A 16,077-nucleotide genomic window follows, 5' to 3' on the forward strand; every position below is an offset into this window, starting at 1 on the left:
ACTCCCTGCAGAGCAGGGAGCCTGATGCGGGACTCGATCCCAGGACTCCAGGATCATGACCTGAGCCGAAGGCAGTCGCTTAACCAACTGAGCCACCCAGGCGCCCCTGCCTCTTTGTTTCTTATTGTATTTACTAGAGGTCCAGGTGAGAGTTCAGTAATGTTTTGTCTTTCTGTCCATTCCTCTTGTGTATTTTTGACTCTAACATACCTACTATGTTAGAAGAGGAGGGGATCATTCCATTTTGCTCCCTCCTTCCTCTCTGCCCCTTCCTGAGTCCTGGATCTTATCATTTCTTCCTTGATCTTCCACCTCTAATCTCTTCATCCACAAATTCATCCCCCATGCTGCCATTTGTTAACTTGCCAGGTCCCTTCCCAGCTTCGGAACCTTCACTGGCTCCCCATTACTCGCAGAAGCACTCAATCATGTGCTCACAGAAGTCTGTGTTGTTAGTTGGGCTATGTGCTATGATAATATTGAAAGCAGCGATCTAAGGAATGATTTACTTAAAAATAAAAAGAATAGGGGTGCCTGGGTGGCTCAGTCACTTAAGCGTCTGCCTTCAGCTCAGGTCATGATCCCAGGGGTCTTGGGATGGAGTCCCACGTCGGGCTCTCTGCTCAGTGGGGAGCCTGCTTCTCCCTCTGCCTCTCTCTCTCTCTGTCTCTCGTGAATGAATAAAGAAAATCTTTAAAAAAATAAAATAAAAATAAAAAGAATGGATTCTAAGATGTCACAATAACATTCTTTTCATTCACCAAAATTATGAAATGTTTCCCTGAGGAAAAAAGCTAAGGAGCTAGTAAGTACACACAACCCCTAGTCTGTTTTATGGATTTGTCCACGGGAGTATGTTAGACGTGGCAGGATGAAGATGAGAACCACCAGCCCTCAGGATACATGCTAGTGGCTTCATTTAACTTGGTATCTCAGACCCTTCATAATGACCCCTTAGCAGCCTCTTCCCCCCTCCCAAGACCTATGGGTCACCACACATAATGGAGCTACCATTTTCCAACCACATGACCTTCTTTTAGTTTTTTACTGATTGCCTCCTCCCCTACCCACACCTCATCCATGTTATCTGATTTTTTTTTTTTCCTGGCTTATTTCAAATGTTACCTCCTCTGTGAAACTCCTCAAACCTTTAGAAAATTAATTCATCTCTCTGGGCTCCAAAGTTCTTCAAACTGATCTCTGACCTTGACCTTATTAAATTAATTTTAACTTATTAAACTGTAATTTTCTGTTTGCCTATCTGCCTTCCCTGCTATACTATAAACAGCTTTAGAAAGCCACATTTTTTTCCCTTTATACATGCCTTATAGAAATATCTAAGTACCTGGCATGTTGCTTGATAGTTACTTTGCTTATTAAATACTTGTTAAATAATACAATAATGAAATAACTTATTGGTTAATAAGTGAGGGACATAATATTTTACTGATGAAAAGGCCGAGTTTCAGTGAAGATAACTAAAACCTCAAAACCGTAAGAGCAAACATCAAATCGTCACAGTTCCAGTGCAGGGTTCTATTTACTTTCTAATTGGATTTTCTCGTTTGAAGTGACCTAGAAGCTTCTGAGTGACTAACCTGCCTCCATATTTGGTATGTCCTTCTTAGGTTAGACAAACTGGGCTATTCTGAGCTCAGCCATTCCAATATCTCATCACATTTTTCCTGATTTATTTCTTCTGTCTGATGTACTTCCTGTCAGTTTCATTAATTTTTTTCTCTATAATTTCTTTTTATCATCTCCCTGTTCCGGAGTGCCATATTTACCCATTTTCTTTTGGTATCAGATCAATTTTTAATTTGTGGCTTCTGTTTCTGTGACATCTTTAGGATTTAAAATTGCATTCTGTTCTTGTGATCTCCAACCACAGAAAAGCAACTGTATGTAATTGCAACAAAACGTAAAATTAAAATAAGAGCATACACAAAAAAGATAAAGTCCCAGGGAAGGCAAGGAAAGTATTAGCATATTCCAGTAAATGAGGAAGATTTCACAGAGTCCCAAAGCAAAGACTATGTTCAAGGATAAGCGCTAGCAGAGGGAGAGACCGGACAGCAGCTGCTTGCACAAGAATGACTCTTCCTCCCTTCCCAGTTCTTTTTTTGAGGAAACAACCCCGAGGCTTATTGGACAGTCTCCCCACTGACAAGTCATAGGCTTTACCAGCCTCAGAAGTAATTTCCTCTCACTCAGAACAAACCCTATAATCCTCCCACTTCCATGTGGAAAATTGGAAGGTCACCCCAAGTTGTCTCTTCCTCCTGAAGAAGCTTTTTGCCCCAAACCACTATTTGTTCCCAAGGCCATTCCTCCCAGTGTCCATGGGCAGCACATACCCTCACATTGTCACTGCCTTGCACATAGCTGGACCTCACTGCATTGACCAAAAGCCTGTGCATATGAGACATATGAATGAAGTCCAGTGAATGAGTACAAATCACTCCCTGAAAAGCCCTGTCCTCTTCCACTATCTAATACTGGGGTAATATTAGACATTACCTAACATACAGCTTTCATTTAATTTTTACTTCTAGGACACCCACTCCAGATTATATGAACTGATCAGGGGGTCAAATTGATGTTCTTTCACCAAGGACACTCAGTATTCTTTAAAAGCCTTCCTAATCCTGGGTCGTTAGGAATATAAATATAGGCTATAAAATAAATGGCTAACAAGTATGGCAGATGCAGAAGAGTGTACTGGGTAAGAGCGTGAGCTCTGGAGTTCGGTGGGCCTGGCCTTGAATTCTGATTTTACTACTCGTGGCCTTGAGCAAATGACTGGTTTCTTCAATGAGTTAGTAATATATGATGTACTCAATAAATGGCATTATAACCTAAAAGGTAATATAGTTACTATATTTCTGAAGGTTAATGACGCATTTTCCACAGTTTAATGGCTTTGAAATCAGAATGTCTTTCATAATCAATATCAAAAGAAACTTGCCAGCTGTTTACCCCATCTCGTACCTGCCTCCCGCCAGCTCTTATTAAATTTATGGTACATTTTATAAGTATTTGTGTTTAAGAATCAAGAAGATACAGTTCATAAGATGACAACAACTAAAACTTTGGAGTTCTTTTGTGGTAAACATACCTTTTTAGCTAGATTCCCCTATTTATTATTTGTGTCTTCTATATGAAAGAGAAGAGCTGAAGATCCCTTGGGTCATACTATTCCATTTGCAGATACAGAGCCAAGTGGTGTCATAGAACCTAATTTACTGGGAAGCTCGTGAAGCTCAAACTTCCAGCTTCCTACTCTCACAGGCCTCTGCTGGTGTCCTCAGAAGGGCCCTAGAACCGTGTTCATGTGGTCAGATATATTTCTAAAACATGCACATTTGTTTTGTTTTCTTTTTCTTAAAGAAAAATTGTATGAGCTTCTGTCTCCATAAAAATTAGAATGCTTGGGGATGTCGTCCAAGGTGTTTGTATTTAGACTACTCTGCCTCTCCTGAGTACATCCTTGGCCTGTGTTTCTTCTCCCCTCCATCAAAAGCTGCTCTAGGGAAAGGACCTTCTGTTTGATATTAGTGTAACTTTGAACCAGTGTGGTTTACCTCTTCTGGGATTCTTTATATTTTGCATCCTCCTCCTAATGCAGAATGAAAAGTTATTTTTTTTTCAAATGAAATATCTGGCATTAGCAAAGAGACTGAAATGTTATTTTGAACTACAAAGAGACCCTTCTTCCTTCACCCCTAAACATATACCCAGAAGACACTTTTCTACTGTGCCTACATGTAGGCATAGCCCATTTATGGCTACCTAAATCAATTTCTATATATTCAACACTGCTACACAGTTAGCAGCAGATTAGATTCTCCTGCAGGAGAACAGCTGAGATAGCAGATCCAAATGTGAATGCGACAAAGACACTACTTTACTTCTCTTACACTTCTACTATTTTACTCTGCTCATTTACCTTCCCCTTTCTGCCTGTTTCGCATCAGTTAACATTTATTAAGCACCTGCCAAATGATAGGCATTATGGTAAATAGGCACTGGCACACTGAAATGAGCCCTTAACATTGCTCAATGGATGGAAGAATCAAACACTGGTTTTTGTGGTGGTACTGCTGTTCTTATCCTAGTAATGTCATTTTCATTTTCTAGTTTCTTCATTAAAAGAAGGTTAATATTATCATTGTCCTCATTTTCCCTTTAGTTGTGCTTTTAGTTATTCTATGATCCACAAGAATCACTGCTATTTTTATCCCTCTCCCCTTTCATGTCCTAAGAGGCTCAAATAAGTGGGTAAACCAGAAGGTTGGCTGAAAACAAAAGCTTTTTTTTTGATCTATTAATTACTTCAAAAGGATTAAATATTCTTCTGCCTTACCTATTTCCTTGATCTTGTAACTAACATATACTGGGAAAAGTAAAGAGACCTCAAAAGAGTTCATCTTTATTTTATTTTATTTTTAAGATTTTATTTATTTGACAGAGAGAGATACAGCGAGAGAGGGAACACAAGCAGTGGAAGTGGGAGAGGGAGAAGCAGGCTTCCCGTGGAGCAGGGAGCCCGATGCGGGGCTCGATCCCAGGACCCTGGGACCATGACCTGAGCCGAAGGCAGACACTTAACGACTGAGCCACCCAGGCGCCCCAGAGTTCATCTTTATTAAATATTGTAGTCAATCATAAGCAATGATGATATTAACAAAAGAACAATCATGGTCATAATATGAACCATACAAACCATTCCCTCTCCTATATATATTTAACACTACTAGTCCTCTGTTCACATGCTCAGACCTGAATAAATTAGAAGGTGTTTGTCCTTTAGGTGTTAACCTAAATGTCACTTCCTCTGGAAGGATTTCCCGGCTTCCCCTTCTTTTACACACTGACGTAGATATTTCCCACCACGGGCTCGCATGGAGTGGATGTGAGCACTCACAGAGCACCCTAGACATCCCTGTTCCAAGAGTCATCACATCTTATTATCATTGCTTGCTTCATTAACTGTTTTTCCACTAGAGCACAAGGTCTATAAGGATAACCACCATGCAAATCTTGTTCACCATTTTATCCTCAGGGGTCTGGAAAAAACTAAGAATGTTATAAACAGTTGACAAGTGAAGGAAAGAAAGGAAGAAAGAAAGAAGGAAGGAGTTTTTCAAATATTAGGGAAGCCAATTGTTCGGTTTATTTAGTATTCAAAATGTAATCATATGGACAGTACTTTTAGAACTACTTCCCTTATGACTGGGATTTCACCAACCCTTTCCTGTGCTTATTAAATTGCTGAAAATAATATCAAAAAGTGTTATTTCCTCCTCTGATTCCTCTAGGAGATGCAGACACAAATCATAGAGTCCAAGTGACTTAAGCCAAAGTGGTTCTTCTTGGTTCTTATGTCATTGTTTTGGAGTCAGCCCAGGTATCCACACTATACCATCTGTACCGTATCCTAAACATCTCTTACTTTCCCATCTGACTCTTGCTTACATTGTTAGATTCTCAACTCTTTCCCCTGACTCGTCTCCCAAAGTACAGATGATTATCCTTATTCTAATGGAAGGGAGAGAATGTGTAGATCATCCAAAGGAATGGCTTGTCCAAACATTGTCTTTTTTTGGCTTTCAAATACATAATTTAGAATTTCATATACCAGAATTTGCCCACTGCTCAGAAATTTCAGAATTCTTCTGTAAGTGGCAGTCCAAATTTGAAAACCACAGCTGTTTTTAGCAATTGAGTCACTGCCTTTCAGATGCCAAAAATATCACCTACCATATTCCCCAGGGTTCAAAGAAAGAGGAAAGAGAAAAAAAGCAAAAAACACGTTGAGGATAAAGGTAGCAGGAAGCTTCTCCAGTCATACAAATTATTATTAAAAATAACTATAATAGTGCTCACTTCGGCAGCACATACACTAAAATTGGAATGATACAAAGAAGATTAGCATGGCTCCTGCAAAAGGATGACACACAAATTTGTGAAGTGTTCCATATTTTTACTGGAATAAAAATAGAAAGAAAAGAAAAGAAAGAAATAAAAAAAAAACTAGAATAACTGAAATAACAATAATATTAGCAATAAGAACTAGCATTCAATAGCAATTAACAAAGTAAGGCCTCATGTGAATTTCCTAATCTCCCTAAAAGGGAGAGATGATAGTATTCTTAGCACCCTCATTTTAAAGATGAAGAAACAAATTAGAGAGGTTAAGTGAATAACCCAAGGTTACACAGCTAAGCCTGAGCTCCAACCCAAGCCATCTGACTTCAAATCCTGTTTTCATTCTATCTCTTATTCAAACACGGTCTCACCACTGATTTATCTAACCACTCCTTCATGGATTGATTTTGGTAAGAAATCTGCCTTTTTCCATCACTGTAGGCCTAAGGGGAATTATTAGAATTTCTGTGAGCTTCTCAAAATAGAGTAGAAACAAAGATTCTACTTTTAGCTTTTGGATGGGGGTTCTAGGTATATACATATTAAAATCTTACTTGGCCCATCTCTAAACTGGTTTTGGAAGCTCCAGGAAAGAAGCTTGGCCAGTCTGTCCCAGTGTGCACCTTGGACTCTGATTTCCAGACCCCCCACCCACCCACACAGGACCTCAGGAACAGCCAAATCAACTTTTTAACTGGCAAAACATGGTGACCCTTCTCTGGTCTCCTAGTCCCCATCTCCCCAGAGCAGACCAGTACCTAGCACATCCTGGGCTGTGGTGAGCGAGATTCTCATCCTAGAAACCTTAGCAACTATGTCCAGGCTGTGCAGCCAATGGAAAGCCTACCCCATAAATCAAATCTTAGGGAATCTGTGATCCAGCAACACCTCCAGCAGATACCCATTTAAGGCAAAATCTGGCAAGAGCTTTGTAAAAGAGAGTTGGGAAAAGAAAACTAGACAGGGAAATGAAGGGCTACTAAATGATACAGGGAGGATGAAACTGTGGCAGACAGTATTTTCCAAAGATGACTGCAAAAATCATTCTGGTTCTAAAGCTCTTCCAGAATCTTGCAACTCTCCCATCAAAAGGAATTTATTTCCTCTCTTCTTGAATCTCCACTGGTCTTGCTGACTGTCTCAATGAATAGACTATGGTTGAAGTGAAGCCCTAAGACTTTGAGGGTAGGTTAGAAAAGCTGGTACGGCTTCCACCTGACTCTCGCTCTTGGGCAACTGACTTTTGAACCTTGATAGGAAACCCAGGCTACATAGAAGGTTCATATGTAGCTATTCCAGTTAACAGCCCAACAAAGGTGCTAGCTGACAGCTGGCATCAACTGCCAGACCTGTGAGTGAACAAGTCTTGTGACTTTGTGGACAGATGAGAAGATGAGCTTAGCCACTTATTTCAGTCTCTGAACATTCTACGGTGGTTTAGAAGTATCCAGAGGTGGAAGGAGACGGGTAGTGCAGAGAAAGGGAAGAACCTAACTCCCAACACCTTTGTCTTAGTTCTGACCTAGAGTTACGTGTTCTGCTTAAATAATTACATGAGCACAGTTAGAACCTGCAGTCTCAGTGCCATGATACCACTGAATCATTTTACTGCCAGTGACAGCCCTTTGATCAGGTCATTAGATTTGATATCAGAAAAGCCAAAAACATAGGGATTGTCTATCTTGTACACTGTTGTAATACAAACATTTAGCATAGTGCCTGGAACCTAGTATACACTCAATAAACATCTGTTGGATGGAAGAATAAACAAATGAAAGAAATTTCCCCCCTCCTTTTAGAGAATGATACCTAATATCAGATTAGCATAAAGTGCTTAGAAATTTGCAGTGTTCAATAGGTTGATATTCAACTGCCTTAAGTAACATTTTTTAACCTGCTTAAAACAACTGTTAAATTTTAAAACTGTGAGTTCCTTGAGGGCAGAGACCATGTCTTATTCCATTTTGTATCCCCAGCACCTGGCACTTTGCTTAGTACTTGCTAAGTGCTCAATAAATATTAAATATTTAAATACTAAAAACGAAATGAATGTCAAACAGAGACTGGCAGAGATATTTCAAATTATTTAGTTCGCCCAGGCTTTGCCTGGTAGGAGGCAGTGACAGATAAGGACACTGGCCAATGCACCTGATCTTCAGAGGGATCAGACTGGGATGCAGGAGTCCAGAAGTCCTGAGGCTTCCCAGCTGCTAAAACCTTTTGAGAACATGGGGACTCAAAAAGCTTTTGTAATCTGAGCAGGACATTGGTTTGAATACCAAAAAGGGTACCACTTTACCAGTCAAGAGTGGTTTTTTATGATTATACTCCAAATATGATTTTCTTTCACAGCTAATTTTATACATGATCCATTTATTCATTTGTCCATTCATTTATTCATTCATCCCATATTAATGGGGGTCTACCCATTGCTATTTTTCTGCAAAGATTTGTTTAATCTGCTCAAGAGATAGGTGAGTGTTCAAAAGGACCCCATTTCCTGGAAAATTGACCTGGCTAGGCAACAAAAGATGTGATCTCATTTTGTAGAGGCAGATGGAAATTACAGATATAAGATCTTCACCTTAATTCAGAATGACCTAATCCAGTGTATTTCAAAATGACTACTGAAAATAGAGATGTCTTGGGGCGCCTGGGTGGCTCAGTCGTTAAGCGTCTGCCTTCGGCTCAGGTGATGATCCCAGGGTCCTGGGATCGAGCCCCGCATCAGGCTCTCTGCTCAGCAAGAAGACTGCTTCTCCCTCTCCTACTCCCTCCTGTGTTCCCTCTCTCTCTGTCTTTCTCTCTGTCAAATAAATAAATAAATAAATCTTTAAAAAAAAAGAAAGAAAGAAAAAATAGAGATGTCTGGTATCTACCACTCCAGACACACTAAATCAGAACATCAGGAGTGAGATTGCAAACTTTATGAGCAATCTCTGGTGATTTTGATTGCACTCAAGTTTGAGAACTGTTGACCAAAGGTATCTTGCTAATGGGACCTACGTGCAACTGCTTAATATAATATAGTTTCCCCCACATCTCTACAAAAGTAAGATGTTACTTGACTGATTCTAAGACACCTAGGAATAGTGTTAATATGGCTCAGATATTTAACACTAAAGAATAGTATAAACATGGCCGATGCCCCAGACCAGAATTTCCCTGAATAAATATAATCATTCTCTCCATAAACTAGCCCTAAATAAACCCTTGCAAAAAGAAAATAACAAAGTAAATCTATCCTTCCCTTAAGAAACTCACATTTCAGAAGCAAACTCTTACAAAATAGTCGTTATTAAAATAGAAAAGCTTTTAAACCCAGAAATGGCACATTAAAACCATTCTCAATTTGAAAAACAATAAACAACAATCAGCTGTGAAAAAGAGCTCTAAACTATACTATTTTTCTACCCTGGTTCCCACAGTGCTGACGTCCAGCTGGGACCCTGAGACCTTTTCCTGGCCTTACCCCCAAACTCACTTCTTCCCAGGAGACTTTTACTCACTTTCTGAATTTTCCTAATCTGGTCAGAGAGTGTGTCTAACAGGCGAGTTTTCAGGAAGTCCATCACCTTGACCACCCGGCCATCAATGTAGCAACTGTAATAAAAATAAAATAAGAATCAGGTAAAATCTTGAGCAGGAGACTACAAATACACTTCTCTAGCCAGAGGTCTCTGTTGCTTGAGGAAATAGCCCAAAGTTCACCTGGGCTTTTACATCCTAAAAAGTTTTGACCCTGGATACTTTTCAAACAAGTAATATGCTTTTTAACTTCTTCATTTCTACCTCCATTTGTGGCCTATATTGTGATTTTTTTTCAACCTTTGTCACATGAAACTGCATTGCTTGCTCTATAGGAGCTGACAGGAATCTGTAATACAAATTAAGTAATGGGAAAAAGCTTACTTTTCTTTTCCCCCTAGGAAGAGTAATTTAACACCCATCCCATACCACCCCTGCCCCCATCTTAAAAGTAATAAAGGTATGTGAGAGGTTTAGAAAGAATATTCAAACATTTTTATACGTTTCCACACCTTTCAATAAGAAAACAAATCCCAACCACAAAAATCTGATTTAGTGTAGTGAGTGGGTCTCAAAGTTTCATCTCCAACTCACCTTGTAGTCAACCTTCTCCGACCACCTCCAGAATAAATGAATGGATGAATGAATGAACAAACAAATAAATAAATCAGATAGATTAAGTCTAGGAGCACTCTCCTAAAATAATAACAAATTTAGCATTCACTGGGTGTGGTGGTGTGGGTTTTGTTAGGTGGCTTAAGTGTAACATCAAGTTGTGCTGATACAATGTTGTGAACATTTGACCAAAACAGGTCCATCCAGCTTTGTGGGGCCCCTCTTTGTGAATCCTTACTCTGAAGACTAAGCTGAGACTAGTCCAGGTTTAGGTGACTTTTATTATCTCAAACCTCCCACCCCCATCTTTACAAAATTCTGAATGGAATCAATTGAATTAAAATAAATGCTTATGACTCCTGGATGCCTTTTCCAACCCACTCAGGTCTCCCCAGCTGATGGCTAATGATAGATTATTTCATTTTTAATAAGACAACAACCTATCAGTATGTATTATAGAACTGTGTGAAAATTCTTCTTAATATTAAATCCCCATACTAATACATGACGTAGTAGAATGGTTAAAAAAATTTTTTTAAGATTTTATTTATTTATTTATTTAGTTGAGAGAGAGAGAGAAAGCACCAGCATGAGGGGCAGAGGGAGAGGGAGAGAATCTCAAGCAGACTCTGCGCTGAGTGTGGAGCCCGACATGGGGCTTGATCTTACAACCCTAAGATCATGACCTGAGCTGAAATCAAGAGTCAGATGTCCAACTGACTGAGCTACCCAGGAGCCCCTAAAAAAGTTTTTTTTAATTGTTGTAGCTGAAGCGAGTGTGGGACATGAGTTCCACCCAATCAGCCTCCCCTTGGCCTCCTTCACCACCTCAGACATTTCCAAAGAATCCAATGTTTAAGTCATTGATATGTTGGAAACAACATAGGTTTTGGACCTAGCGATATCTGAGTTCAAATCCCAGATCAGTTATTTACTACCTATATGACCTTGGACAAGATACTTGTCTGTGGGCCTCAGTTGTCTTACTCTTTTTTCTTTTTTTCTTTTGAGAGAGAGAGAGAGAGAAAGTACAGGTGAGCAGGGTGAGGAGGGGCAGAGAGAGAATCTCAAGCAGACTCTATGGCCAGTGCAGAGCCAACTTGGGGTATGATCTCACAACCCTGAGATTATGACCTGAGCTGAAATCAAGAGTCAGCCACTTAACCAACTGAGCCATGGCAGTCCTTTTCTTATTCTTTTTTTGTTGTTGTTGTTTAAGATTTATTTATTTATTTATTTATTTATTTATTTATTTATTTATTTGAGAGAAAGAGACAGAGAGGTGGAGGGAGGGGCAAAAGGAGAGAGAGAGAGAGAATCTCCAGCAGACTTTGTGCTGAGCAGAGAGCCTGATGCAGGGCTTTATCTCACAACCTTGAGATCATGACCTGAGCAGAAATCAAGAGTTGGACACTCAACCAACTGAGCCACCTAGGTGCCCCAGTTTTCTTATTCTTAAAAGAGGTGATATATCTACTTCTCAGGATTAACTGACAATTAAGCAGATAAACCTAAAGTGTTAGGCACATAGTAGGCATTCAACAACTCTGTTCTCTTCTAATTTCATTTTCAGCTCACAAAGACAGGGTCATAAACAATAGGGTACTGATTGATTAAATTATGTGTGAGTATAGAATCCTAAAAGTGGAATTAGTATATCAAAGGGTATATGATTTTGAAAATTTTGGTGGTTACTTACATTAGGGAATAAAACAAAATGATGACATGACCTTTTACTTCATTACTGATACAGATGCTAGACTCAGATCCAATAAATATTTATTATGTGCAACACACAGTGCTGAGCATGTCCATTACTTACCACCCCAACCTCTTCCTATTAGTGCCTCACTATTAGCATTTCTGATTTAAAAAAAAAAATTTTTTTTTTAAAGATTTTATTTATTTGAGAGAGAATGAGATAGAGAGAGAGCATGAGAGGGGGGAGGGTCAGAGGGAGAAGCAGACTCCCTGCTGAGCAGGGAGCCTGATGCGGGACTCGATCCCGGAACTCCAGGATCATGACCTGAGCCGAAGGCAGTCGCTTAACCAACTGAGCAACCCAGGCGTCCCTAAAAAAATTTTGATTAGATAGCTTGCTACATGGAATCTAGGTATATCAAAACATAGTAATGTTAAAATTAATAATTCATGCAATGCTAATCTAATACACACTGAAGGACATGAATACTTGTTACTATGTTAACATGATTACTAGGCACATGACACAAATGCACCGTAATTAGTGTTCTTTTATGTTTTAATCAAATATATTATAGTTCCCTTTTTTCTTTTTGTTAGCTCCCAGTAGCTATTTTAAACATCAGAATTTATGAATTTTGCTGGCAACACATATAGTTTAATACTTACTGAGATAAAAATGCCTGATGTACTTTTTCAATGTAGGATTCCCTGTGAATAACCCCCTAACTCACACACTCCTTAGTTGAGGGACCTTTTATTACTCCACTCCTTCCTTTTGTCTCTTTTCTCAAGTACTCAGACCTTGGAGTTAGAAAACCCTGGTTCAGTTTCAGCTTTGTCACCTACCACCTATAAGATATTAGGTTTCCCCTTCTTTGAAGTTGGCTAAAAAAAACTCCTCAAACCCACAGTATTCAAGGTACACTGTACTAGTCAAATTAGGAAAAATTCTGGGCATAAATCCTGGCACGTCAGAGGTATTTAATAAGCAAATTTACCCTCCAGGTTACTTAAAGGGCCCATGGTGACAGCAACTTAGACTGAAAAGCCATGGGATGAGGTGAGCAGGGGAACATCTGTCTGAAGGAGACAATGTTCATTCACTGTAGATTTGAAATGAGGGAAGACAGCAAGAATAGACTCTGGATTCCCAGTAAGTGGGAGGCAGGGGGAGAGATGGGGAGAACTGTGTTTCTATTGCAAAAATTTGGAATTTGAAAAGACCTTAATGGCCATGTGGTCTAAAGCATGTAAGCTTGCTACAAAATGACTGAGAAGTGATTATCTAGGATGGAGAACCCATTCACATATAGTACTTGTACTGTTCCACTGTACTACAGCTTGAATCCATGGAAGGCTCTTCTAACGAGTCTAAAATTTGCTCCCTCTTATTGTTCACTCAATGGCTGTTTTCTTGGACCAAGAAATAGTCCAATTCCTCTTTCATGTGACACGTGGGGGAGGAATTCCAATAAAAACTTTGGCTTACGCTTTTTAGAGCCCATTTTTGGCGCCATTTTTAACCTAACAGGCTGGATTCAATCATTCTCAGTTGGTCTCAGGCTATTTCTGTATACTATGAATTAGATTGGAGCAGGGGAGAGCTCCGGGCAGGAAACCAGTGTGACAAGGTTATCTTATCTTAATAGAGCAGGCAAGAAGGGTTCTGGGTCACGAAAAGAAGTAAAAGTGAGAGCCTGTGAAGGAAGAACTAATAAAATAAGGCTTCTATAGAGTGTAAGAGAAAGAGGAAGGGAATCTCTGATGACCAGGAGCTTGTGAGAGAGGATATCTTGGAGAACACTGATGCCCAGAACATGTAGGCTAGTCAGACTAGGCTTTAGATTTGTTAAAGGAAATGAATGATTCTATTTGAGATATCAAGGACACAGAGAACATCAAGGAGGAAATATACAACAGGTAGTTGGAGATATGAGAAGGAGGTACAGATAAAATTTGAGACAGGAAAAGAGCTGGGTCTTCAGCTTATAAGTAATGAATGAAGCCATGGCTTTAGATGACCTCTCCGAGAAGATAAGAACTTAACAGAGATGTCAGAGACCTTCTAAAATGCTTGTCAAATATGGCCCTGGACATTGCCTCTACATTTGACCCAGCTAAGAGTCCTTTTTTTCCTCACTCTTTTTAATGACCTCAGTCTGAGTCAAATTTACATTTGGATGTCAAAGGAATCCTCATATTGTACTAGAAGCTTCAGCAACTTCATCTGCAACCTTGAATCCACATATATATTATACTATGGAAATATGAACTTTGGTTCTCCAGTTTTAAGAGAGGGGTCAATTTAACCATAGATGTGAGTCTGATAATACCTAAGCCTTTTTCTTGGGTACCCTTGGATACTTAACTTGCTACACTTCCCTTCATAAATGTGACACTTCGAAGAAAACATTCAGCGTTGATAATCTGTTGTTATTTGAAAAATTCCTTTCTGTTACAGAGCTTTGGTTCTCTGATAGTGACTGCCTGTGGTAAGGGCCCCACTATATCATTTAGATTTGGACACGAAGGAGGTGGAATAGCCTGCCATAACCATTTGGAAAAAATAAATCATTAAAAATTATGAAGATGGTGATTTCTAACCAAGACTGGGTAAAAGGAAACAGGACTGGATTCCAGCTGACTGTCCAGTGACCTCAGGGCAACTCTCTTTTGTCTTTCTCATTGGGAAGATAAAGATGATTCTTAGACATTAAGCAATCTCTCTAAAGAGTTAATTACTCTAGTAATGGCTACAAAGTGTCAGAAGACCAAATAAATGAGAGAAGAAGGTAAGGATTGAGAGGAAAAAAAAGAAAGAGAGAGAGAAGGCAAATTCATCAATTAGAGGTGCTTTGACATCTTCCACTTAAACCTTGGCAGAATAGTTGGTTCTCCAAACACTTAGACTGATACTTTTAGGTAAATCATAATCCTCCTCCAAGCTCTCTTGAAATTTCAGCATCTCTTAGGATCAAACCACAAGTGGCTGAGTTGTTCAACTAAAAGCTGAAGCCAAGAGAGCCTGTGTAGAAATAACATTTCTGGGAACTATTACAAATGCAATGAGGTTGAAACCTTTGTGTGTGGACAAATAGCCTGTCTGGCTCAATACCAGCAACCATTATTCCTTCCTCTGCTGGCCTCCAGATTGGCAGGTCATATTAAGCACACATCTGGGGAGGTGGCAGACATGACAGAGTATACAAAGTAACTAAAACCTCTTACCAATTCGTTCACCAACTCTCTTGCCCTTAATATTTATTTTTAGTTTAATACCTTTCATCTTATTTAAATGTTTATTTCTAGTTTAATACCTTTCATCTTATTTTAAATTGTGCACTTTGCTTATTATGAAAGAAGTAAGTGTTCATTATAGACAAATTAGAAAACGCACATAAACAAAATTAAAATATGAAAAACGAAAAATCACCAATAAACTCAACACCTAGAGAAACCCACTGTTAACATTTTGCTGTATATCTTTTCAGAGATTTTCATAGTAAGTGCACATAAAATTTCCCATAATTAGTTATTTTTAAAAACTTACTCCAAATCCTATTCTACTAGTGTATAAACTTAAAACTGTACCAGCTAAGACTCCCAAGCTCATCCCACAAGGATACTGACAAGAGACATTAGAGACTCCAGGTCAAATAATCTTACTCTTATTTTAATTCCATTTTGGCCATTGGGATCCTCTCTGCCAGGCGCAGGTCTCATCTCCTTTCTGTCTCTGCCTGCCAGGTTTTAACCCTGATCCTCCTACTCTCCCTTCTCCAGGTCCCTAGATTCAGTCTTCAGGATTGTACTACAATTAGCTACTTAGGCCCATTAGCCTCTTAAAGCATTTAATGAGGAGAATTTGTTGGCTCCAGGGACAGCTGGTTTTGTTTACCTGGCTCTTTACTTTAAAAGGAAAAACCTTTGCCCCTTATTATCTGACCCCTTCTTTTATTTCAGGTAATTGTATTAGTGCTGGCTTCCCAATGCTCAGGAATTTCCGGACCTATTTTGCTGCCTGCTGCTTTCGGGGAGGAGGGGCAGTCTGCTCAGAATTCTAACACCCAGCCTGCTGACTGGGCAGGTAATTCCATAAAACTGGGGCGTTCCCCATTGAAGGGGGAGAAACTTGGATAATCATTAGAACAATCCTGTTGACCTATAAAACCTATTCTGACACCTTGAAGCCAAACTCTGCAGAGGCTGACTTGAGTCTAAAGATTTATACCTTGTATTTGCCCCTCCAAAGGCCCTCACGCTGGGCTCCTACTGAGCACATTGTTCTTCAAACTTGCC

At 39.4% G+C, this 16,077-nt stretch overlaps 1 protein-coding gene and 1 non-coding gene across 4 annotated transcripts in view; one reads left to right on the forward strand and one right to left on the reverse strand.

Annotated features, from left to right (window-relative positions):
* Positions 1-16,077, reverse strand: part of HPSE2 (heparanase 2 (inactive)) — a 654,573-nt gene that overhangs the window by 141,293 nt on the left and 497,203 nt on the right. For all 3 annotated transcript variants that reach the window (XM_035026830.1, XM_035026820.1, XM_035026811.1), the window contains one exon: positions 9,441-9,534. In XM_035026830.1, coding sequence (XP_034882721.1) covers positions 9,441-9,534 — 94 coding nt within the window. The remainder of the gene's footprint in view (positions 1-9,440; positions 9,535-16,077) is intronic.
* Positions 5,882-5,988, forward strand: LOC117998864. Its single transcript, XR_004676112.1, has one exon. It is a non-coding gene; the product is annotated as a U6 spliceosomal RNA (small nuclear RNA).

The sequence above is a fragment of the Mirounga leonina genome, unplaced genomic scaffold, assembly GCF_011800145.1.
Source record: "Mirounga leonina isolate KUSES-001 unplaced genomic scaffold, KU_Mleo_1.0 Mir_114, whole genome shotgun sequence".
NCBI lineage: Eukaryota > Metazoa > Chordata > Mammalia > Carnivora > Phocidae > Mirounga > Mirounga leonina.